This window comes from Sebastes fasciatus, chromosome 8 (genome assembly GCF_043250625.1).
Source record: "Sebastes fasciatus isolate fSebFas1 chromosome 8, fSebFas1.pri, whole genome shotgun sequence".
Taxonomy (NCBI): domain Eukaryota; kingdom Metazoa; phylum Chordata; class Actinopteri; order Perciformes; family Sebastidae; genus Sebastes; species Sebastes fasciatus.
Genome location: NC_133802.1, coordinates 7,994,247 through 8,019,703, shown reverse-complemented (window position 1 = coordinate 8,019,703; position 25,457 = coordinate 7,994,247). Strand labels below are relative to the sequence as shown.

Sequence of the window (25,457 nt, the reverse complement as noted above, 5' to 3'; positions counted from 1 at the left end):
CATGCACCTACAGTCTCCGGTAGGCAACCGGGCCCCAAAGGCAGGAAGCCTTTTGTGTCTGTTGGTTTTATAAAAAAAAATCATTTAGAATCATTATATACATGCAGAAATATCACCTCTGCACCGACAGTAGGAAGTGGGGATTGAGCCTTGTGGTTAAAGGAAGATCTACTCAACCCACTGAGCTACTGTCACCCCTTTCTTGCCATATATTTGTCTATTCCTCTGTTTCATTCTTTCTTGACTCACTTGACTGACAAATAACTAAACCTCCTTGCTTTCTATGAACAAAAATGCAGGAAATGTAGCAGTTCAGTCCAATTCTCTCCCAAATTATATATAATTGCTGTGTGTGAGTTCTCTATTATGTGTGAATTCTAACTGGGTATGTCAATTGATTAAAATATTTAATCGCATGATTGTCCATGATTAATTGCAAATTAATCACACGTTTTTTTTATCTGTTCAAAGTGTATCTTAAAGGGAGATCTGTCAACACGGGGGTGGGCAAATATGCTGCTTTATGCAAATGTATGTATAGATGTATTACTGGAAATCAATTAACAACACAAAACAATGACAAATATTCTCTAGAAACCCTCACAGGTACTGCATTTAGCATAAAAACTCAAGTCCAACAGGCAACGACAGCTGTCAGTATGCTGACTTGACTATGACTTGCCCCCAAAACTGCATGTGATTATCATGTCTGTAAAGGGGAGACTCGTGGGTACCCATAGAACCCATTTTCATTCACATATCTTGAGGTCAGAGGTCAAGGGACCCCTTTGAAAGTGTCCATGCCAGTTTATCCTCGCCAAAATTTAGTGTAAGTTTGGAGCGTTATTTAGCCTCCTTCGCGACCAGCTAGTATGACATGGCTGGTACCAATGGATACCTTAGGTTTTCTAGTTTCATATATCTTCACTGCTTGTGTGCAGATTGAGCTCACCTGTGCCTAGTTGCATCTAAACAGCACAGGTGAGCCTGTGGCTCCTCTCTGAGCTCATCAGGGTTATGGCAGACATGAAACACTTTCTAAAAGCCTCTTACAAACAAGAGACATTAAGGCAAACATAAATCAGAATCAAATAAATAAATAATAATTATTATTATTATTATTTCTTTTCTTAATTTTATTTCAATTTTGAATGTTGAAGTTGTTTTCTCTAGTGTACTTAATGAGTTTGTGTATAAGCTCATCTACTTAAAAATTGGTTTATAAACTATTGTAATTATGAACTGTAAATTGCATATATGAAAACAACCTTGAAAAAAGGGAAAAAATAAAGTATAAAAAATAAATAAAAAAATAACTTAAATAATACAGAAGGGGTAGGCAATACAATCAAATTTCTAAAAAAATATATATATATTATCATGCATAGGCATATTAACTATATTACACATTTATTATTTTTACAATTTGGATAGAACAGGGGTCTGCAACCTGCGGCTCCGGAGCCTCATGCAGCTCTTTAGCCCCTCTCCAGTGGCTCCTTGTGGATTTTTAAAAATGGAAATGAATAACTGTTTTTTGTTTACATTTTCATTTTATTTATCATTGTTGTAGGTCTATGGTACGAAGGTAACTCATTAAGTTATGACTTTATTCTTGAAATCACAGATGTTTTTTCCCTCAATGTGGCCCTAATACTCTGTAGTACATTTGCTCTTTGGCCCTCACTGCATTTGACTTATATACTATATACTTAAACAATAAGCTGTGTTACCTTCATCACAATGCTCAAATGATTTGTGGCTCCAGGCAGAATATATATATAAACTGGAAAAACAAAGTTTGGAAACTTGTGTTTGGTCGATTATTTCTATGTTGTTACAATGCTAATTGGCATTGTATTTTACATTGTTGGAAAGCCTGTTTATTTACCTTCACAATGATGTCCAACTTGTAAGGATCATGCATTTGTGGGATGAGCAGCACAGCTGATTATGTGGGTAGCGCCCAAGAAAAATTTGCCAAAATGCTCCGTCAATGGTAAACAGTGGATTCTCCTGTTGGTATTGACTCTTGTTTTGAGTTGTTTGGTGGATTGGATGATTGAACTCTCTATCAGTAACAAGGAACAAACAAGACATATTGGCAATTTTACACTTTATTCATTTAATACACCGTCAGGAGCCTCAGTAGCGGTGGAAGATCCATACGCAGCCACAACAGCCTGGCACCTCCTCCTCATGCTGGTCACCAACCTGGTCACACGTTGCTGTGGGATGGCATTCCATTCCTCAACCAGGATTCGTTGCAGGTCAGCCAGCGTGGTTGTGTTGGTCACTCTAACACGTACAGCACGCCAAAGCTGATCCTACAAGTGTTGAATTGGGTTGAGGTCTGGACTCTTGGCAGGCCGTTCCATTCTCTCTACTCCCACATTGTGGAGGTATTCTGTGATAACCCTGGCTCTGTGGGGGCGAGCGTTGTCGTCTTGGAGGATGAAGTTAGGTGCCAGATTGTGGAGATATGGGATCGCCACTGGCTGCAGAATCTCATCCCGATATCTCCCTGCATTGAGATGGCCTTCAATGATGACAAGCCTTGTTTTGCCAGTGAGGGAGATGCCGCCCCACACCATGACACTGCCCCCCACCAAAAGCTGTTACTCCATCGGTGCAACAATCAGCATAGCGTTCTCCGCGTCGTCTCCATACTTTGACCCTGCCATCCAACTTTGGCAGACAGAACCTGGACTCATCACTGAACATGACATTCCCCCACATTTTCAGGTTCCATTGTCTGTGTTGTCGACACCAGCGCAAACGGGCCTGACGGTGAAGGGTAGTCATTGCAGGCTTCCTGGTAGCCTTATGAGAATACACTGTTTACCATTGGCAGAGCATTTTGGCAAATTTTTCTTGGGCGCTACCCACATAATCAGCTGTGCTGCTCATCCCACAAATGCATGATCCTTACAAGTTGGACATCGTTGTGAAGGTAAATAAACAGGCTTTCCAACGATGTAAAATACAATGACCATTAGCATTGTAACAACAGAGAAATAATCCACCAAACACAAGTTTCCGAACTTTGTTTTTCCAGTATATATATATACACTATATACTATAATTAGACTATGAACTACCTTCATCACAATGCTCAAATGTTTTGTGGCTCCAGGCAGAATATATATATATATTTTTGTTTTGCCTAAAGTGTCTCTTTTGATAGTAAAGGTTGCTGACCCCTGTGATAGAAGGAGCTTCTTCCTAGATGCATCCTGATTGGCCACTAGGTGTCACGCTGAGTTTAAAGTGATGGTGACGCAGTCGTCGGTCAAAGCAGAGGAAGAGACGGCAGACACCGCACCTTCGACCAAGGTAAGTGAACAAAGAACAACTATAAACACACAAAGAAAGCATTACAAGACAATATGCTGAACTTTTTATTTACTTAAACATCTTACTAAAGGGATTGTGGACGTGCTCTGTTTAATGATGTTTCTATTTTAAAACAAAAGGACTCGATCTATGTTAGCAGATAAGTAGCTAACGCGCACGAGCTAACTTTCCTTTAGCTGTTGGCTTTGGGGAACTTCAAGCTGTCAAGCTCGTCTTAACGGAACTCGAGCGTGTCCGGTTAAGGATTTCAAAATAAAACCCATAATAACGAATATGCGATAAAACCGCCTTCCCTGTAAACGTGACGATTTTATTTTGAAGGAAACATCCGGTGGTAGTCATACGTCATACGCCGGACTTAACGCAAGCCAGGAACTTTAATAGCTAACTAGCGAGCTAATGCTAGCAGGTAAAAGCGTTTAGTTTGCTCTGGGTTAACGGAAACTACGACAACTTATACACTATAAGTGAATCAGGGTTACGTCAAAGTGCGTAAGGTGTTGAGTTAAAGTCCTCTCTCTTTGAATGGTTTACACTTTAGGTAGTTTGTGGCACTATGTAGCGTCTGAAACTAAAGTTTGGTAGCTAACGTTAGCTCCGTGTTGTTGACACTGGGAGCAGCTCAGAGACTAACTTCATCACTCATCGTTCAGTAAACAGCCTCCAACACAGTCTGTCTGTGTTTGTTTATTATGGAGGACACAATGAGCTGAGTTTAAACTCTCTAACGTTGCAGATGTAACTTAAGGCGACATTGCACGTTAACGCTGAATAGGTTTTATATAATCCTCAGTATCAGGTTATCAGGTTCCTGTGCTACATTTGAGCCAAACTGTTAGTTACATCCTGAAATCCAATTGTTTATAACTGCTTCTCTAGTTAAAACGTTTACAGTCTAGTTCACTGTCATTCCCACACAGCTTGTAGGCCAGTAAAGGATGTGGTTGTGGGCTGTTTTGTATCATACCAAACACAGACAATGAATCAACTAATGAAAACAATGGCTTAAGTATTTTATATGGATAGTTCAATGATTTTCCAATATGCTTGTAACTTGTCTGTATTAACTCAATATATACACTTAATATCCTTATGTATCATGTCTGAATAAGCACTTAAAACTATCTGCATGGCTAGATATGCTTACTGCATGAATAAATCTATGAATTTCAGCAGTTATATGTCTTGGTCTGTCAAATAGCTGCAACTGATTTACAACTGTGTTGGTTCAATATTGACATGTGAATCCCCCAAAATGTCAAATTAATTGCACAGGCTGCAGGTATTAATGCACCTACTGTGCAATTATTTTTATTTGACCATTGCAAACTTTACAGTGTACAAATTAGTGAAGGGACACAAAATTTATCTGAAGTATTTAGTTTCATGCCTAGCCCTACTAGCCTTAAATCAGCATTAAGTCTAGAAACCTTTTAGGGCTCAGCTTGCCTCAAAACCTCATCTATCTCACAGAAGGACTCCACCACCAGTGCTTGCACAAATCAGATTTCCTCATCATTTCTTCATAACTGCACAATGTTATCACCATTGTTGTGCTCAGACGGCGGAGCCAGCTGCTTTCCTTCCTCTTTCTCTGGGCCAACAGTCATCTCCATTTCATAGTTCCAATTTTTTAGAGGTCAGCTCAGTGTTGTAACATCTAACCTTTGTAGTCTACTCTGCTCCTTCATTAAGCCCTCCATTATCCTGTCCCACGTCCTTCTCCTCAGTGGTGCAGTGTTGTTGTTTTTTGTCTTAGCTATGTGGCAGCATTCTGAATGGACATGTCAACAGCGTGGACTGACAGGGGATGTATTGTTCCATGGACATGCTTTCTGCTCTCTTCATCGTCTGTTTGCCTTTTCAGGTAAAGCATGGCAATGACTGGCCCGAGCTCGTGCTCCTCCATGAGTAACCACACCAAGGAGCGGGTCACTATGGCCAAAGTGACCCTGGAGAACTTCTACAGTAACCTCATCGCCCAGCACGAGGAGAGAGAGATGAGGTAACGTCCACAAGATTCATAATCTTGCAATTCCAGGTTAAACCATTCCAACAATTTGATTTGCAGTGAAATTGAGATATGATTGCTGCTTCTGCTCATAAGTTGACACACACACACACACAAACATTTAAATTGTTTGTGTTTCATCGGGGCGTGTGGCTTATGTCAGAATTACGTTGAGCCAAGACCACTTCCTGTTGTGACAAGTTACATCAGAGTACTCATCACTGTCCTGCTTGGTTTAGTATAGAGGCTAGGTGATTTTGTTTCCTTTTTCTTTCTTTTTTTGCATACAGATTTCACTCACTCAATGATGATAATGATAGGAATGAAACGGTACACAACATCCATGGTTCAGTACAGCTGTTGGTTTGAGGGTCACAGCAGGGAAAGCACAGAAGATAACATTAACAATAATATTAATCAGTGGCTCATTGGCAGGAATTCAAATTCCAAACCCCAGCTTGTAACACAGGCTTTCTGTTATAAAATTGCAGTCTCCGAGCCCATGCTGAGATAAGGATGCATTGGGATGCAATCAAATAATTCAATCCCTAGAAACGAGATCCTTTTGAGTATAGTAAGGTTAGAGATTTAAATATTTAATATTGATTGATTTGTAGCTGATATCGTTGAGTATGTTGTAAACATTGTGTATAATTTCGAAACATCATAAAAATAAGTACATTTTCTTTGGTGCCCTTTTCTTGATATCGTTTTTGCCTCTTAGCTAACATAACTGAAATGATGGGATGTGCTTATGCTACTTTGTGGCTATAAAACGATGGTAATGGTCAGATTGTCTCTTCAGGCAGCAGAAGCTGGAGAAAGTGATGGATCAGGAGGGCTTGCAAGATGAAGAGGTGAGTGACAAATACACATGCAGTGTTTTCCCAGCATGCTCTGCGGCAGTATGGTAGAATTTACATGAAGTTGTTCTTAGTCCCTGTCATAGTGTTGGTTGGCTGCTTTAACCCTCTGAGACCCGCGATCCCGACCGACATTACTGTCTTTAAGAGGGTATAGCTGGCTCAGTCTTAAGGCCCTGACACACCAGGCTGACGGTTGGCAGTCAGGCAATTTCGGGCCATCAGTGACAGTCTATTGCCCTAGATTTTACGGTGGCCCAGCACCACTGGCGTTAGTCTGCCTTTTTCGGCGGCTTTTTGGCAGATTCAGCATGTTTTTGGGGCAAAAACCATGCAGTTTTTTTAATGCCGTATAAATGTGTTATTTTCGCCTATTCTAAAAATAGTGTATTTGAATATTTCTGCATACTGGAGTCTTGGAATTGCATAAATTGGGCATGAGGACCCAATGAGCCCAACTGTATTCATGTGTGATGATGTTAGTCCCCAATAGTAGCCATTTCACATAGTGAGACCATTTTTTAAAAACTTGACCTCACTGTATAAAATGACCTGTGGTGACCTCTAGGATAATCACAGCCTCATGAAACTTTACAGTCACAAACTAGAGACCTAGAGCATTCAGAGGATGGATGGCTTTCCTAAGTAGATTGAACTGAACAGAACAGAAGTGCTTGCTGAAAAATGCAGTTCTTGCAGAAATCTACAAATGTCAAAAATTTGATACCAAATCACAGCATGGCTTTTTCTTTGGTGATGCTCCTCAAGGTCTTGGTTTCTTAATGTGGTATTTTGGAGAGATTATTGATAATTTTTTATCAATTCTCATTCAAAAAATGGTTAAATTAAAATAGGGTCAAATGATATAAACCCCCAAATTGCTGCAACAACTTATGAGACATAATAGAGCATGGGAATGGCCATCATTTACTTCTATCATCATGTTCTAAGCCCTTATACACTTTCACAAATTATTTTAATTCATTAGTTCATGTTTATTTCAGATTTATGACTAGAACAACTAAACACACAGTGCTGAGCTGCAAATCAAATGGATCTTCAGGTTCCAATGATGTACACCACTTCTATGTGGCATCTACTGTTGACCTGCTATCTCCCCCTAAAAACCCCCTGTAAAAAAAAAAGAGACAAAAATTGGTCTATGCGGCTCTCTTAAGGGTTAAAGTGCTTTATGTGTATTTGCCATGACTGAACAGTAAGCATTTCTAATGATTGTCCTCACGAGTGTTAGATGCTTGATGGAATAGTTTGGAATTTTGAAACCCTTTTTCTATTTTACACTTCCCAAGCAAGTAGTTGGTTGATAGTTACGTGTCATCATCCATCGTGTATCCATTTGCCCATTTCATTCATCTTTTTCTTTGAGAATTTATTGCACGTAGTTTGTAGGGGGTAAAACACACCCTGGGAGTATCCTGAGAAGACAACTCTGGGGGAAATAAAATCCCAGAGGCAATAACCCAACACAGACTGTTGAGAGCACTGATTTTAGTTAGAACTGGGTCTGTAACAGGGACTGTTATAATAGTGAATTTTAGTTATTGCTTTAAAAATAGGCAGTTATGATACGAATGATGTAGTACATTAAGTGTGCATCACACATAATGATGTATATAAAAGTGATGTCTGTGCTCTGCAGAAACGTATCCGGCGTTCTCAGCATGCAAGAAAAGAGACCGAGTTTTTGCGTCTGAAACGTACTCGACTGGGTCTGGAGGACTTTGAGTCCCTGAAGGTGATTGGCCGAGGAGCTTTTGGAGAGGTAAAAACCTTTTGCATAAATACTTGCAACATGATTCCTGTGTGCCATTGTGAACCCGAGAGATCAACAGACCTTCAAAAATCTGCACAGTGTTGGATCACAGTGGCACACAGGGAAGAACATACTAGTATATCTATATCTGGAGGTGTGTCATTCCCGGAAAGCGCGGGTATAATAAGTAAGCACGATAGTGTTAGTGTTGTTATTGCCTTAACTGCCAGTCTGTCTGGAGATTGTGTTACTACCCTGAGCTAATCATTAAATATGAACTCTCAAAAGTCTCAGTTTCTACTCAATGAGGAAACATCCTGTGTCTGAAATCTAACATGTACTCTTTTACTTATTAGATTAGAATTTTTTTCAGTGTCTTTTTTTTCCCGTTGATCAAGTCTGTCAGGTTGATATGAGCATTGCTGTGTTTGCCTCCAGGTTCGTCTGGTGCAGAAGAAAGACACCGGTCATGTCTATGCCATGAAGATCCTCCGCAAAGCCGACATGCTGGAGAAGGAACAGGTGAGGCCGAAAAATGCACACACTAGAATGCTGCTGTTGCATCAGTTGGACATGTTTGAACCCTTGTGTGTCTGTGTCCATGTCTGTTTGTTAGGTTGGTCATATCCGTGCTGAGCGCGACATTCTGGTAGAGGCAGATAGCCTGTGGGTGGTCAAAATGTTCTACAGCTTCCAGGATAAGATGAACCTCTACCTCATCATGGAGTTCCTGCCAGGAGGTATGACCCCCCATAACCCTACAACACAGTACTGTGAGGAGACCAGAACCCATCACAAGGCAGCTAACATTTGGCTAACACTGGTGTTCTGGCACCACAAAACTGACTCGTTTCTAACTCGGATAGATCGTCATGGTAGCCTTACATAGCACTTTTCCACTACAAAGTTCCAGGAACTATGAAATCGGAGGAAATATTCTCAGGAACTGAGTCATTCCCCTGTGCGTTTCCACCGCATCTGAAGAACCATGAAGATTAGGCAAATGAGACAGATGAGGGACTAAAAAACGATGGCAGCGTTTGAAACGCAATCTGAACACAGAAAGCAACACGGAGTGATTCTGTTGAAAGAATGAAAAGGATTCATGGAGACTTAGAAACTCCAGAGGGCCTGTCTCCACAGTAACAGTCTGCTGGTTATCTGTTTCTGATTTAGAACATAACTGCCGGGCAAACAATCAGAAAATAAAGTTTTACTTCATTCTCTCCCTCTCTCTTGTTCGCTCATGTTGTCGGCTTGCTCGCACCGCGTCTCTCTCTTTCTTTCTCTTCTTATAAAACAAGTTGGGACTCTGACAGCAAAGCATAAGTTTGTTTTAAACATTAATAAAACACCAAGGAGTGTCTACCTCTCATCCTAAAATCGATATTACTACTGGAGTACTTTCTTGTCTTATGAATGAGGAAGTTGAGCAGCTGCAGTCTGTTTGACCAATCAGTGATGGTCAGTCCTGCAAACTTTGCCCCCAAAGTTCCTGACCCACAGAAAGTTCCACCCTCAGAACAGGGACTGTCGGAAACGTTTTTTGTCCATCGCTACAACATGAGTGCTAGTGTGACTAGTGTTGCACTGTATACCGATACTATAAAGGTATCGCAGTACCCAGCTGTTAAAACCAGTACTATACCCCATTATAACAGTACTGGTACTTTAAGAATGACAGTGTTTTAATAAGAGATGTTTTTATGAGTTGGGTCGATGTGCAACAACGGGGCAGTGTGCATGTCAACCTTTTTTTTTCTTTTTTTTCATATGCATATACAGTAGGCTCCGCCGTGGCCTGCTCTGTCTTCCGTCGCGGCTGTAAAACGATGGATAAATAGTTTACAGTGAAAAGCTGTTCAAAAGTAACAATCCACAATCTGTTCCAGGATTTCCCAGTGCCGACAGGAAGGAGTTTCCTCCGAACCACAGTCAATTATTCAGTCTCTCAGTTCAGTTCAAAAGAAATCTTCGCTCCAAACAATATAATCCCCACAAGCAATCCGCTGGCATACTTGCACACTTTCATAGAGTTACCATGTCCGTAAAGTCAAAGTCAGAAGTCCAGTCCATTTTAAGTTCCATGTTCTGTCATCTATTATTCCATTACTTTTCCTTACGTTTTAGGTTTTTGCCGTGGTATCATTTCAGTATTGGTATCGAGCTATTTAGACAGGTATCGTCATCATTTTGGTATCATGACAACACTAAGTGTGACTGTGGTCTCTACTGTTGTGGTGCAGGAGACATGATGACCCTGCTGATGAAGAAGGACACTCTGACAGAAGAGGCCACTCAGTTCTACATAGCTGAGACGGTGCTGGCCATCGACTCCATCCACCAGCTGGGCTTCATTCACAGAGATATCAAACCAGACAACTTGCTGCTGGACTCCAGGGTGAGTCGTGGTTAACCACCGTTTCCATCACGATGACTGTATCTGTTTTCATTTTTCATTAGACTTAAGTGTGGTTACTTAATTTGAAAATGATTTGGTTTATGGGTGTCACGATTTTGATTCAAAATCGGAAATTGATAAAAATTTGCCTATGATCTCGACCTGCGAAATCAAAAGCTAGATCGGTGATTATTATGTTGTCCTCCGCACCACCCATTCAAGTACATTAAAGGGAAAATACAGCTGTACTCCAGAAATGTAACAGCCACCTCACTCATGGTTGAAACTATAAACCAGCACAAAAATCACAATTACCAACATGAGCCATCATGCTCTGAACAGACACATTACATTACAAACAAGAACAAAAGTATCATTTGCATTTTGGAACATAAAACGGCAAACTTAAACTATTCAGTCCAGCATTCTGGACTAGGCAGTCATGATGGGAAATGTGGGCCGTCCCTGTCGCTATGATACTCCGGACACTTCCTGCATGTGTATGGCATTTTACACTGCAGCTAGCGGACTTTAGTTAGTTGGTTACTTTTCCTTACTCATAGCTCTTCTACTCTTACTTGGTTTAACATTAAGTCACTGCATCTCCAGAGAGAACAATACAACGGTTGAATTTCAGCCTACATGCACGTTTAATCAGAGCAGCTGATAGTAGCAACAGGCTAACGGGACTACCGAGTGCCGTCTCTCAGCGAACACGGACTGTCCAAAGCTCCACCTCCCCCTTCGGTGACAAACGAGAGAGGAAAGAGGACAAAAAGAGATGAGAGAAACACACCTATTTTGTAGATTACAGCACACTTGTAATGCTCTGCAGAAGGATGTCTGATATGTTTTTGTAATGATTCTGTACTGAGGTGGGTCACACAGATCACAGATACTGATATTGAAAAGATGCAGCTTTTTACATTGTAGACTGTTGTAGTCTAATTTTTGAAACACTTTCTAAATAAAAAGGGAGTTCAGTTCTCTTTTTAAAGAAGAATTTGAAAGTGTAAATGACAGTTGTCGGGGCATAAAACCTACTGTACGATCTATTGATCTTTACCAATCAAGATTGCATAGTCTAACAATGGCATGTTTAAATCAAATCAAATCGTGACCTTGAAAATCGAATGTCAAATCGAATCGTGACACCCCTAAATTGAAGTATAGTCTGTTCTAAAAGCAAAGAGGAATGGACCTTTGAGAAAGTGGGGACGGGTACCAGAGATAAACAATGAGTACCTTAGGTCAGTTGGATGAATACTATGTGTGAAAAAACATCACCTGTGATTCCTACGCTATACAGGACCTAGGCAAAGCCCCTCTTCTTACCCTACCCAGTCCGCATACATAGCATACACTGAACCTGACTATACTTTAATTTGCTCTTCATGATGTTCATAATGTGCCCAGCTGGAGACTGACAGCATTGGGGAGCTTCCAGCACTTAAATTCTTGATTATGGGCTCATATTGTTTAAACATCTGTGTGCTGCAGACTTCAGTAGTTCTAATGGTGTGTGTTTTGTGTTTCCAGGGTCACGTGAAGCTGTCTGACTTTGGTCTGTGCACGGGGCTGAAGAGGGCTCACCGCACAGAGTTCTACAAGAACCTGAACCACAGCCTGCCCAGTGACCTCAGTAAGCAAAGTCAGGCAACCCCTTCAATTTATTTCAACTCATAAATTGCATGCAACCTCAGCTGCTCACATTTCTTCATGTTTTACAAGTGATTTAATTAAAATCTGTTATTTTATATATATATATATATATATATATATATATATATATATATATATATATATATATATATATATATATATATATATATATATACATACGTTACTGAATCGTTTAATCCCTGTAAAAGTGATTTCTAAATACATCTGGAGTGATTCCCTCCTGGTTAAGATGCAGCACGTGTTAGCCTGTATGAGTGATGTTGATGGTGTTGATGCATCAGTAGCTTGCTTTTAATACCGAGCTGCCATGTTTCCACAGCCTTCCAGAACATGAACTCCAAGAGGAAAGCAGAGACCTGGAAGAGGAATAGGAGGCAGCTGGTAAGTCTGAACAGAGATGTGATGACACTTTGACAGCAAATGAAACGTATGAATTAATACAGCACAATTTAAAAGAATATGTGTCAATATTTCAGGTTTTTACTCTCTCACTAGGGACCTAAATATTTTGCCCCAAAAGAAATTGTGCAATAAATCAGCCACCTATTAGGGCTGTTTAACACTGAAATGTGTCTGTAGCACAAACTTGTGCATCAAATGTCTCATCAGATTCATAATCTTGTTGACTTTTTCTTTGATCAGACTGTTTCTGATTGGAATCCAAATTTTCGGTATTAGACTGTATTTAATTTAGGCAAACTTGTTGTACAGCTGATTGTGTTTGAATAACCTTTAACATTTGAGAAGTTTAGCTTCTTTTGTTAAAGTAAAGAAACTAGAGAAAAGTTTTAAAAAATGCTTCTTTTTTTTAAAGTATAGTTTTGGTATCTGTAGTAAAGCTTTTTTTGTGGTATTATTAACAGTATTCAGCCCCACAAATGATTCAGTTTATTGATAAAACACTTCCAACAGTTGTTTCACAGGCTCTAAAATATGCCAACTGCCACATCTTGAATTGTAATATTATTTATAGATGAAGGTAATGCTACCTTTGTCTCAAAAGAAGGGTTGGAATTCAGTAGCATTTATTGAATCCCTTATCAAATCAATTTGGGTTCAGCTTTTAATAAATGGAAATAATCAAAACTCTGAGTTTAATTTTGTTGGCTCAGAATGCAGAAACACTGCAGTCCATTGTGACAACCTAATGTTCAGAGCCTGTACTTCCTATTATACTTTATTTCCTCATCGATCCAAATCCTGGAGTTCTATATTCAGAACTGTTATGTTAATAAATGCAAATTATGCAAATTACTTCGAGCAGAGCCGACGTCTGTGTGAAAGGGACAGCCGGCAAGGCGGGACAACACGCACACTAGATGCTGATGAGTTACACGCCACTCCTCTTTTGCTCCCGTGATGCTGGGCTGTGATCTAAAATCACGTACAGGGGCGACATTATGCCGCTGTTGTTTGGTACAGTGTGAAAATGCAAAGCCGGCGTAACGGCGGATCTCCTTTACTGAAGTATTGAGGAATCTCTGTGTGAAACGGGCTACAGTTAGATAGTTTCTCTATTGAAGAGTCGCTCTGCCTGGCTTGTTGAAGCTTGTTGAGGAAGCCTGCAGAGGCACCAAGTGAGCAACTTTCATAGGAATGAGCAGGGCGCCGTCTTTTGAACTCGATATCCAGTTCTTCTTAATACAGTCACGCACAGCTGTCTTCAAATTTTGATTTCAATTGTTGCTAAATCCTGATTGGTGCACAGAAATACCTGACATAACCTTTTCCCAACTGAGTCGGGCCCACATCACACCAGTGAAAAGAGCACAGAGGAAAAACTCAAATCCAGCAATCTATCATGTGAAATATCCAGAGACTGTTCGTGTAAAAGCTCGCTGCTGCTCACAGTAAGAAGTGTATGGAAGCCTTTTAGTCTATAACCTCAAAGCCTCTAATTGGCTTTCTGTTGTTCCCTCCTCCTCCTCCTCCTCGGCAGGCCTTCTCCACAGTGGGAACCCCAGACTACATCGCTCCAGAGGTCTTCATGCAAAATGGATACAACAAGCTCTGTGATTGGTGGAGCCTGGGTGTCATCATGTACGAGATGCTGATAGGTAATGACTCGATGACATGATGGAACAGTATCCACCTTTTATTTACCTCATGGGTTTTTAGACCAGGCCATGCCAGATGGGGTATTTATAGGATGGTTGTTCTTTTTGCTGTCTGCAGGTTACCCTCCGTTCTGCTCAGAGACACCTCAGGAGACGTACAGGAAAGTGATGAACTGGCGAGAGACGCTGACCTTTCCTCCAGAAGTGCCTATATCGGAGAAGGCCAAAGACCTGATCCTCCGGTAGGAACACGCTTCTTTCATTGATCTCACTTGTGCCATACTATAGTAATTGATGCAACCACTTGTCAGTGATTGCACTTGTTTTGTATACTGACAATGGATGCATTTTTTTTATTATTTTGAACATGTCAAAGTTGGAGCCCCTAACGCCTAAAATGTTTTGTATTGAGTTGTTGGATGTGTATGATGTTAAGTGATCACATGTCGTGAGCAGGTTTTGCTGTGAGGAGGAGCACAGGGTTGGTGCTGCAGGTGTGGAGGAGATCAAGTCCAATCCTTTCTTTGAGGGGGTGGACTACGACCATATCAGGTGGGGACTGTTGTCACATGTTCATGTTAAAAGTATAATATGCAAGAATGAACTAAAACACAATGTATGGACTGATAGAAAAATAATCCCTCTCAAAGAACGTGTCCACAGCCTCCGTCCTTAAACGCTTCCCATTCATCGTCGATGTAAGCAGCCGTGCAAATGCATTCTGGTAGCATGGCGGCGCGATTCGAGAGACGTCGCGTCGCCCAGCTCCTCATTTGCATAAAGTTGAGGTCTGGGCTATTTTATGCAAATCACGGGCGTCCGACGCGACTCGCCGCCTCTGGAAACTCTCGAGAAACTTTTAAACGAATCCTAAATAAAGACAGATTCAGCAACCGCGTGGCCTATTTCTCACATAAAATGTTTTCAGTGACAACTATTTTCGTGAAATAAGAGAAGAAAGTTTCCAAACGAGCCGCCATGTTGGTTCCGGTTTGAAAGCTGGGAGCAGCAGGCTACGAGGGAAAGCGTTCGGCCTATCAGGTGTCTAGTGGCAACCCATCAAGGGTCCAGTGCTGGGGAGCGAGGCGATCCCTTGGGATAAAAAAACGCCCCTGTGGACACGTACCATCAGTCATCACTTGCCGCTGCTGTGCAGCTATGACGGGTGTTATGGATGTGAGGGTGAGGAAGTTTTCCCCCCAGTTAATAAACTTGTGACAACAAGTTACCGACTACACCGGACCTTTTACAAGAAAATAGAACGGTCAATATGTGTAGGGTGCTTACTTTGATCTTTACTGTCGGGTGGCGGTGTGTCTGGCCTCTCCGGTAGAGCTTTTGTTGTGAGGACGCAGGAGTCTACCGCGCACACCGGCTGTGACCGCTCCGTCCTCCGTACAGCGATTACCTCATTAATGTTACAGTTCCCTTTTTAGCATTCGGTTTAAATCTGAAATATTGCCAAATAGGAGCTTTTGCTTTTCTCTTCGACACCAAATCCTCTGCCATCTCTCGGTCTGTCAACTCTCTCTCGTCCTGTGTGTGTGAAATCTGACACCTGCTGCTCTGAGTTTAGACTCCTTACGGAGCAGATGCATTCACTTTCAGATTGTAGCGTCCGTCATCCGACTATCTATTGACAACACGCCGCTGGAACGCCAAAATGAACTAAATGCCGTTCTTTGTACCTGGTTTAAAAATGTCATCCAACTCTGGATGATCTGCTAATTCTCAGCCAGCTTTCTAAGTTCTGAAATACTAAACTTCACTTTGTCTCCACCTCTTCTCCAACTCGACTGATGTGATCTCCAGAGAGAGACCTGCTGCCATTCCCATAGAGATCAAAAGCATCGACGACACCTCAAACTTCGACGAATTCCCTGATTCAGATATCCTCACACCAACAGGTACGCCGCCTGCTTCTGCTCAACACAGTTCACATTTTGTGCCTCCTTTTGTGACATGTGAAACAATTTTTAAAACCTCTTTTCTTCCTCTCCTCCAGTCGCCCCGGTGTCCAACCAGACCGAGGCTGACCTGAAGAACAAGGACTGGGTCTTCATCAACTACACCTACAAACGCTTCGAAGGCCTGACTGCCCGAGGAGCTATACCGTCCTACATGAAGTCAGGGAAGAGATGAACACCTCACAGCCTCACACGGGCTTTTAACCAGCACCACCATGAAACCTGAAAGAGTCGTCCAAACCCCTGAAAGGAGAACTCTGTGTGTTCTCTCTGTGTTACCCGAGTGACGAGGATTCTCGCCTACACGGGACTCTGCAAATAAAAAAAAAGGGGGCTCAATTTCATCCGTTGCTTTCCAGGAACCGCTGCCTTCATTTCTGCAGGTCTTCACTTTCTCTGATGCTTCCGAGGGTACCTTTCTACTTCCTGCTCACACATGAAGACTGAACTGGGATTAAAGTGACTGGGATTCTCTCCACTTGCCTTTTATTCCCTACAGTGGATGCAGTGGGATGTCTTCACTCCTGATACCAGCATCCATTACATTCCCTTCTCTATAAACCAGCACCAGTCTGTTCCAGCTCCTTCTCCTTTTCCAAACCAGGACATCCACTCCATTTCGCCCCGTTTTTACGTTGACTCGTCAACTCGAACATTACATTTAAGTCGTCACTTGAAGTGAATCAGGTGCTCTTCAGGGATTCTGTCCAAATGCTCACTATGAGGCTTCTCTAAAGTGCTGCTGGCTTCTGACCTAACCAAAGACTGTGAGCTGAATGATGTTTCTGCTTGATCTCCCTGTCACTTCTTGTAACTTAGAATTTTTTTTTTTAGGTTCATAATTGCAAGTGTTGCTCGTTGAAAAAGTGAACATACGAGCGATGCATTTTGTGGAACAAACCCAAGAGTCTCGTTACATTTTCACAGTGACCCGCTTATGTCGAATGACCTTTAGCACCTTATGTGATGTGGTGTTATGGTGTGTGTCCACACACGGGTTTGACAGGGGAGTGAAGGTGCTATCTCAAAAACTGAAGTCACAATTTTACAGTTTTAATGAACATGATGCAAACTGAGATTTAGTTTAGTCTCACTAGAGTGGGGAGGCCTAGATCATCATGAAACAAACAATATCCTCCCATGCAAACTTCAACTAATGCAATTTTTGTAGACCTAGCATCTGTTAAAAAAAAAAAGCAGTTTGACCCACATTTAATAGTATACAGTACAGAATGGATACATTACTGCAGTGCAGACGTGTACAGCTGAATGCACCGCAACCTGCAAAATTCCAAGCATTCAACTCATTGGGTTGGAGTGTGAACAAGATTTAGTGTGGACTTTCTTTTTAAATAGAGAAGCACAGGGCTAAACATCTTCCAGTGAACACAATATCCAAATGCTGTCGTTTAAATTGAATGTAAATTAAGTTTTATGGAGAGAAGTTTTTTTTTTTTTTTTTGCCACAATAATTCCAAAATGCTGTTTGTGTGAATGTAGCCTGGACCATACAATTTATTTTTATTTTTTTTATCTGTGTCCTGGCACATGAGGTGGAACTATGGAAGCCCATTTCCTACAGAAAACAAGGAGAAAAGAAAAAAAAAATAGATTAAATTATGAGCCACGTGTATAATATTGACATAATAAATTTCATAATTTTAGATTTAGTCAATATTGTGTAACTCTTATGACATACTCTTATGAGTTTGACTTTGTTGAGTCGAATTGGGACTTTATATCTCAGTAAGTCTGAAAATATTGATTTCATCATATTCGTGACTCAGAATTTGTTTGAGTAGTTTTTACTTCAATTAAAGTCTAATTGTCTAATTGTATGTCATAACAATGACTTAGTAAATCTCATTATTTAGTCTTATGTCATATGTTATATGCCATATTTTGAGATTTCGGAGGTCAAATTCTGATATACTATCATACAATTTTGACTTTAAAAGATAACTTAAAAAAATGTGACTGTCTTTCCCATCATTTTTCCTGGCAGGAATGGGCTTCCATATGTAACAGTTCAGTCTGAAGGTTTTTCTTGTAGTCTGTTATGTAAACTCTGTGTATTTAGGTAGTTGTAGATTGAAGCTCAGCACATTGGAACGCATTTTTAGAAAAGCACGCAGTGGAGCTTTTTTCTATGGCAGGGGGTCACTATTTTATCTGTTATTGGAATTCTTCTGCTCTGCATGTTTTTACCAAACAGCAGGTGGGTCATCTTAAAAGCAATAGAGCACATGGAATGACTTATTTTATTGATGATGCCACTCGGTGTGTGTGAGTGTGTGTGTGTGTGTGTGATTTCAGGCTGTGGGTGAGGATGTGATCATGCCCAGTAAAAACGATGCAATGTTGGATTGCTTGGAGATGTGTATGTTGTTTTCTACGAGTGATGCTCAGATGTGTGTATGCTCTGCTCATGTCATCATGTACCACATGTGATTCTGAGAGTCAGAAGTGAGGGATTTTTGGGAAGGTGGGTGTACATTATTTAAACCACTGTTCTCTTTGTAGCGCGTGGCTGGTATATTGTTTTCTGCTATTTGACAATGAATTATTCTGCACTTACTGTGTTGTGTCCTCCTTCACAACATTTGGATGAATGTTGGCGTGTAGCAGGTAGTGTTCACAGGGTTTTCTCCATTCAGGACTTTAAGTAACGTTAGTTTGTCAGGTAACACGAACCTGCACTGTTTCCTGTCGTGTGTTAAACACTGAATAGATACGCCTACGGTGACATTATGTAAAGGTAGGTGATGGTAGCTTGTTGGAGAAGCGAACAATAATGTTAGTCAAGGACACAGAATCACTTTATACAACACAGCACATTGGCTGTCTAAGGTTTAATATTGGCATTAAAGGTGGAGTCTGATTCTAATCCAATACACTTTTTTGTTAAATTCAGCGAATATCTCCTCTCGGTCCGTTGGCTGTCTGTTCTGTGTGTCCGCTGAAAAAATAATCTGGTGTTCATACACAGCCGTGGCTCTGTAAATGGGAAACAAAGCTCCGAATGTTATTTTTCTACATTCATTGTTTTTGAAAGGCTAAACGCCAACAAATGGAATGCAGCAGGCTTACAGCCGATAACGCAGTTGCGACGGCGTCGTCACGGAAGCGTAGTGCCCTCACTCCAGTTCCCCACCACCCCCAAGTTAACACTGTTAGCTCTGCCAGCACAGTTGCCATAGTTTGCGCTGTTAGCACTGTTAGTTACGAGTCGCAGACTCAGCCTTCGCCATGTTGAGAGCTGTGTGGAGGCAATAGAAATGCTGTGAATTTCAAATTCAGCACCTTTAACTCTGTGTGGCTTTGTTATAAATTCAATTTCACTTAGATTTTTTTTACACAAAGGTTACATCCTGAGGGGAAAGGCGTTAAAAAAATACAGGTAAATATATTTTACAATTTTGTATATTGGGTTTTAGGTTTTGATGGCAGTATGAGCTTAGGCACACAGAATTCACGAAAAGGGACAAGGACATTGACAACAAGAGAGCGAAATCAACCCGTTTACTTTTACACAGTTGGGGCAGCAAAGGAAGTGACACCCTTCATGCCCAAGGACCGTCTGTATCTCTGATTTTCACAACACAATTATTGTGGCCAAATGAATTTGACAACGATATTATCGCAATATATACAGAAATAAAAAAATAATGCTAATAATAATGCTATCAGTCAGATTCATATTTAACTTTGTTTATTGTGCGTTTTGTCTCTTTTTTTTGGCAAATGAATTACACTCAGGATACGAGTGTAGGGAGGCGGAGAGAAGGAGAGAGAGAGAGAGAGTCTGTAAACATAACTGTATTTATAAAATGACCAGACCACCTGTTAGCATTAGTTTCCATTCATTTAACATTATGAAAACTGGGTGTCAGACTCGTTAAACATGCTTTACATGCGTGATCCAACCCGGTGAACCTTAAAACTCCATGAACCTCTGTCTAGGGGACATTATCTTTGCATAGTACTGCAGCTAAAGTACTGACTGATTTAAAAACTCTGCACTGTGTTAGCTCGCAGCGATACTGTAACTCACAAAAAACAGTGCAGACTTGATGTGGCCTGTGATGGATGCTAAAATGAAAGTAAATGAATGGCTGTCTGGCTTGTTAAACTAAAAAACATCCATATGTGTGGAACACAGAAATATGTTTTGCTAAACGGTTAGCTGTAATAAGTTTAGTGGTATGTAGTGAATTGGTTGGTATAGTCCTTTAAAGGGTTAAACTCAATGTCCCTCAACACAGGAACAGAACAATTAGACAATATAGGAATATATGAGTTATGGCCATCAGCTGGAAATGTTAGAGATCAGGATTTTGTCTCTCAGTTTGGTTTGTGTGTAATTACTGCTGTACCCATAAGCCTCGGCGGCTGTTGCTATGAAGAAGAAGCTATGAAATCAAAGTCTTGGCGCATTCCAAACATTTTGGTCACTGCAGTCATGAACAACACCATAGTTTCTGAACAGATTGTGACAAGAGCCACCTCTATTCTTACCTATCCCCGCTGAACTGAACTAAAGCTCCTGGAGAGAAAAGTTCATTGGCGCTTCATCCATGAACTGTGTCTCTGCTGCTCCTGCTACTTCTAGAGGACGGCAGCGGAGGCTGACAGGCGGAGGGGGAGGACGACGTGTCTTTGGAAAATGTTTGTGAGCAAGAGGAGGCGGAGGAAGATCCCAGAAGGTGATGAGGATGATGATGATGATGATATCAGTCCTCGATGTAGGGCAGGGAGGGCACAGGCACAGGCACCCGGCGGAAAAAGAAGCTGGATCCTCTGAAGAGGTAACCCTGACAGACGGGGACACATACAACTGTTAATTTTTCGCCTATTCTAAAATGATGTATTTGAATATTTCTTCATCCTGGGGTCCCTAAACAGTCTTGAATTACATAAATTGGGTATCACTGTAAAGCTGAGACTTTTGTGGAGCCAATGTCCCCAACTGTATTCATGTGTGATGATGTTAGTCCCCATAGTAGCCATTTCATTATAGTGAGGCCTTTTTTTGTAATTTGACCTCACTGTATAAAATGACCTGTGGTGACCTCTAGGATAATCACAGCCGCATGAAACTTTACAACCACAAACTAGAGACCTAGATCATTCAGAGGATGGATGGCTTTCCTAGCTAGATTGACAATAAGAGGGTTTCTGAGCAGTTTACACAACAGAAGTGCTCGCCATCTAATCGCCGGAAAATGCAATTCTTGCAGAAATCTCAAAAATGTCAAGTTTTTGAAACCAAAACACAGCATGGCTTTTTCTATGGTGTTCCTCAAGGTCTTAGTGTCTTAATGTGGTATTTTGGAGGGATTTTTGATAATTTTTTATCAATTCTCGAGTGGTAAAAAATGGTTAAATTTAGCACCAAATCTGTGTCATAAATGGTATCAACCCAAAAATTGCCGCAACAACTTATGACACATAATAGAGCATGGGGATGAACATCATATACTTATATCATAATGTTCTAAACCCTTATACACTTTTTACAATTTATTTTAAATAAATAATTCATTCATTCATATTTATTTCTGATTTATGACTAGAACAACTTGACACACAGTGCTGAGCTGCATCTCAAATGAAATTTCATGTTCCCAGCTTCCAGATGATGTACACCACTTCTATGTGACATCTACTGTTGACCTGCTATATCCCCTGTACCCCCATAAAAAAAGACAAACAAGGGTCTATTAGATGTACCGTGTGTACCCCGACCGATAATAAAATGCTAAATGATTATGACAGTTAATTGTCTGTGAATCGGTCATACTGACTGCTGATTGGTCAGAATGGGCACAACTATGAGAATAAGATCCAGGTTGAAAGATACTGTGTGTGCTCTTCCTTTTGTGTCATGTGGTGTTACTGCACTTGTTAGACTGTAGCCTACTTTGATGCGCAGGTGATTATAGCAGTGCAGCCAGGACTTGAAGATGGGAGAGTGAGGAGGAAGACCTGCAGCCAAGCTGAAAAACACACAACCCAAACCGGTCAGACTGAAGCATCAGGACTGTAGCCAGGACTTTACAGATACAATACGACAACAAAGGACATTTTTCAATCATTTGGATTTGTCATATTTTCTTTATTCAACTGTTGTAGTTATATCTTCTTTAATTTTTAATTTCTCCATGCACTTTAAGCACGAGGTACATATATTGTGTGTTAGCAAGTCATGTAACATTACTGTCATGTCTTTTCTTGGATCCTGACAACAAAATATCACTTGCAAAAACTTTTTTTTTTCACTAGCCTCTCAGTGCTTCTGTTGTATAATGTTGTCCATCTATATGAAAATGTCCCAGATTAATTAATTAATAAATGAATGTGGTGCTGTTATAATAAAGAATGACTCACCCACAGTTGTTGACTGCCATTAGATCAGCCACCAGCATGAATGGATATGTTAGAACACTCACTGCAATCTAGACAAAACACACAATCCATCAATATGAAGAAATGTTGCATACTGTATGAGAAACATGTCAAATAACAGTTTGAATTTTTAACTTACGCCCATCACAAACTTAGTGTAGCTTCTTATGGCTGAGACTTGACTGAACTGCAACAGAAATACAAGGAAGAGAGGTGAAAGGGTACTTCTATTGAAATTAAAACTTAAAAAACTGATAGCATGTGTAGAACTTTTTTAATTGATTAGGTTGAGATTACCTCGCTATCCAGAACAGCTTTAAAAATTCAAACTGAGTAACCACTTCACACCTTATTCTATTATCTTCTGGATCAGATTTACCATTAATACTCAAGCGAATGCTGGAATTGAAATAATACATTTCAAATAATAACTGGAGGCCAGTATGAATAAATAAAAGCTGCTCAGGTAAGAACATACCCACAAAGTGAAATCAATATAATGTCCATTTCCACAGCACTAATTCCATCACAGCTATGACGTCACTTAGCTTAGCAGTAGGAAACGACACAGGAAACCTTGTTTGGTCTGGAGGAGCTGCAGCATTTATTTATTTGTGTTGGAGTCTGAGTCTGAACAGCGTAGCCACACGCGAGCATGCATGGGACACCGACCCGCAATGATTTATACGTGTTAGGACTTATTATGGACAAACAATACCTTTAACTTTATATGCTCATTTATACAATAGTTTTATCAGTAAGGAATTTATTGTGTGAATATAAAATGAGATTTATCGCCATAGCTTGTTGTCTTTCTTACACTCTCTCTTCTACCAATCCAAAAAGGTGATGGACTTACACTTTCATCTACAGCGTAGGTGTTAATAAGATGAGCCAGGAGGTTACAACACCACAGGAAGAGGACCTCTCCTGCCACATGGGGTATGAGACCACTGCAACACACAACACAACACTGCTCAGACTGATGGAGGCCAAAGATCAAGGTAAATATGTGGTAAACATTGAACAGTGAAACAGTGAAATTAGAAGTATGACTCACACATAGAATCCAGCGACTCCTTCCTCCTTAAAAATCTTGACAATGCAACTGAACATCCCGCTGCAAATGTGACACAAACTCCATTAACGTACTGGCTGATTAACGTGCAGAATGTCTGCAGTGTCAAAAAGATTAAAAGTTTACGTTTAGCTGATCTGAACATAAACAAAAATACACGTGGATGATGGCGCAAGCTGAACGGAGAGGGGGGGTGGAGGTCTGCGCTCTCCGAGTGCCATTATAGTTCATTCTGTAATACTATATAAGACGTTGTATTTTCACTTGTGCTTCAGTTGCTCTGCAGATTAACTCGGCTTCTGTTACTTGAAATATAGGTCTATTTTAAACAATTTTTTTTTTCTGGACGGTTGATTTCTGCCACATTAGTCATGAGTATTTAATGTTGTAGACACAGTTAACTTTTCAAAGGCTTTAAAAGGAAACATTGTGGCATATCTGCAACATTATATGAAGTCTTACCCATACTTAACCTCTCTGCCAACGAACTGGGCCATACACCGCACTGACATAACTGCCAAAGGAAAGCAAAACAGGTGATCAGCTAAACAACCAGTGTACTACTTGGCTGTCATGACGTCACATTCCATTCAGCCAGTATACGACACATTTAAAATCAGCTTTAAGGGGACTGACAACGTGTAGGCAGCCCGAAATGGATGGATGGTCGAATCGCTTCTCTAATGTCATTGTTAAACTGAATATCTTTGGGTTTTAAATGGTTGGATTAAAAAAAAAGACATTTGAAGAAATCACCTTGGACATTTTATAAATTAAAGTAACTTCACAACCAATCAATAATGAAAATAATTAGTTGCAGCCCAAAGTCTGGCTTGTGACACTGCTTCCTACATCAAGAGGAATATAGACACATCATCAAAGACACTTTTTTTATGGTGGAATAAACTTTGGCAGCCTTACATACCATGAAAAGGATGAGTGGCTACTCTGGACAGACACTGGATGATCATCTCATGTGAGGTCTGGAGAGAGGAAACAATTTGAAGAGACAAACTGGTGTAAAGTTGGAACAATGTGCAAACCAAAGCAATAAAAGGAATATACAGTATCATAAATATGTCTTCAGTAGGGCGGGGTATTTTTTCTAAATTTTTCTGATACCAGTGCTGATACAATACCTGATAATATACTTTGTTTTGGTACCTTACTTTGAGGGCATTTTTTTAAAACAAAAATTTAACAAGACAAAGTCCTCAGATTTTAAAAGGGTCCAGTGTGTAGGATCTGGAGGTATCTAGTGGTGAGGTGAGGAGATTACAACCAACTGAAGAGCAAGAGAGAGAGAGATTTTCTAACGGGACTCTGGTGCTCAGAAACACTACCAATTTTGTCCACAGGGACCGCCAAAATCAACACAAAGTGAAAGTTCCTTGTAGTAGCTATAAATACCAAAATGTCCAACAGAAAGTATAATAAGACATTTCAATGGTATCACTTCAGTTAGACTAAAGAAGACAGGCATGTTGCAACAGATTTCACTGTTTTTGTGTTATTCAGGAGTAGCTGACCTCTCACCTCTTTGACCACTTTGTTGAATGAAGTCTGCAGGTCCTCTCTCTTGGACAGAAGCTCCACCTGCTGAATAAAGAACCAAAATGACTTTGACAACCCTTCACAATACCTGCACCTTTAAATGCTTTAAAACAGCCTTTTACCCAAAGACTTTTTTTGCTGTTAGTCAAACACTCCCATCATATGCCAGAACCGTGCATTCTAATGGCTTTATAAATCTGCATATACATATTTCTGTCTTTGTGTGTGTACAGAGTTTAACTCAGAGTTTCATGCATCTGGCCCCTGATGTGTCAGGTGTGGTTTCGGTTGAGTTCAGTTGTGG

The 25,457-nt window shown here is 40.5% G+C and overlaps 2 protein-coding genes across 7 annotated transcripts in view; one reads left to right on the top strand and one right to left on the bottom strand.

The window, feature by feature from the left end:
* The first annotated feature begins 3,207 nt into the window (after window positions 1–3,207).
* LOC141772289 (serine/threonine-protein kinase 38) lies at window positions 3,208–18,691 on the top strand. Of its 5 annotated transcripts, none has more exons than XM_074643117.1 (14): window positions 3,208–3,336; window positions 5,225–5,362; window positions 6,174–6,225; window positions 7,892–8,014; window positions 8,444–8,527; window positions 8,622–8,745; window positions 10,252–10,406; window positions 11,946–12,048; window positions 12,409–12,470; window positions 14,029–14,146; window positions 14,265–14,388; window positions 14,603–14,698; window positions 15,959–16,053; window positions 16,152–18,691. In XM_074643117.1, exons 2-14 carry the CDS (start codon window positions 5,232–5,234, stop codon window positions 16,286–16,288), a joined length of 1,404 nt encoding a protein of 467 aa, XP_074499218.1. In that variant the 5' UTR covers window positions 3,208–3,336; window positions 5,225–5,231; the 3' UTR covers window positions 16,289–18,691. The 5 variants fall into 5 exon arrangements, with proteins under 5 accessions (XP_074499218.1, XP_074499215.1, XP_074499217.1 ...); XM_074643114.1 differs by having other exon boundaries at window positions 11,946–12,057; XM_074643116.1 differs by lacking the exon at window positions 3,208–3,336 and adding an exon at window positions 3,658–3,766 and having other exon boundaries at window positions 11,946–12,057.
* A 1,117-nt stretch (window positions 18,692–19,808) lies between these two features.
* Window positions 19,809–25,457, bottom strand: part of LOC141772290 (mitochondrial carrier homolog 1-like) — a 9,434-nt gene continuing 3,785 nt past the window's right edge. Inside the window, exons 4-12 of one of the 2 annotated variants that reach the window (XM_074643119.1) lie at window positions 25,136–25,198; window positions 24,525–24,582; window positions 24,062–24,113; window positions 23,582–23,641; window positions 23,381–23,474; window positions 22,661–22,708; window positions 22,504–22,571; window positions 22,037–22,112; window positions 19,809–20,927 (exon numbers count right to left, since the gene is read on the bottom strand). In XM_074643119.1, the coding sequence (XP_074499220.1) occupies window positions 20,847–20,927; window positions 22,037–22,112; window positions 22,504–22,571; window positions 22,661–22,708; window positions 23,381–23,474; window positions 23,582–23,641; window positions 24,062–24,113; window positions 24,525–24,582; window positions 25,136–25,198 (600 nt within the window). In that variant the 3' untranslated portion in view covers window positions 19,809–20,846. The remainder of the gene's footprint in view (window positions 20,928–22,036; window positions 22,113–22,503; window positions 22,572–22,660; window positions 22,709–23,380; window positions 23,475–23,581; window positions 23,642–24,061; window positions 24,114–24,524; window positions 24,583–25,135; window positions 25,199–25,457) is intronic. The other variant, XM_074643120.1, reaches the window with a different exon arrangement.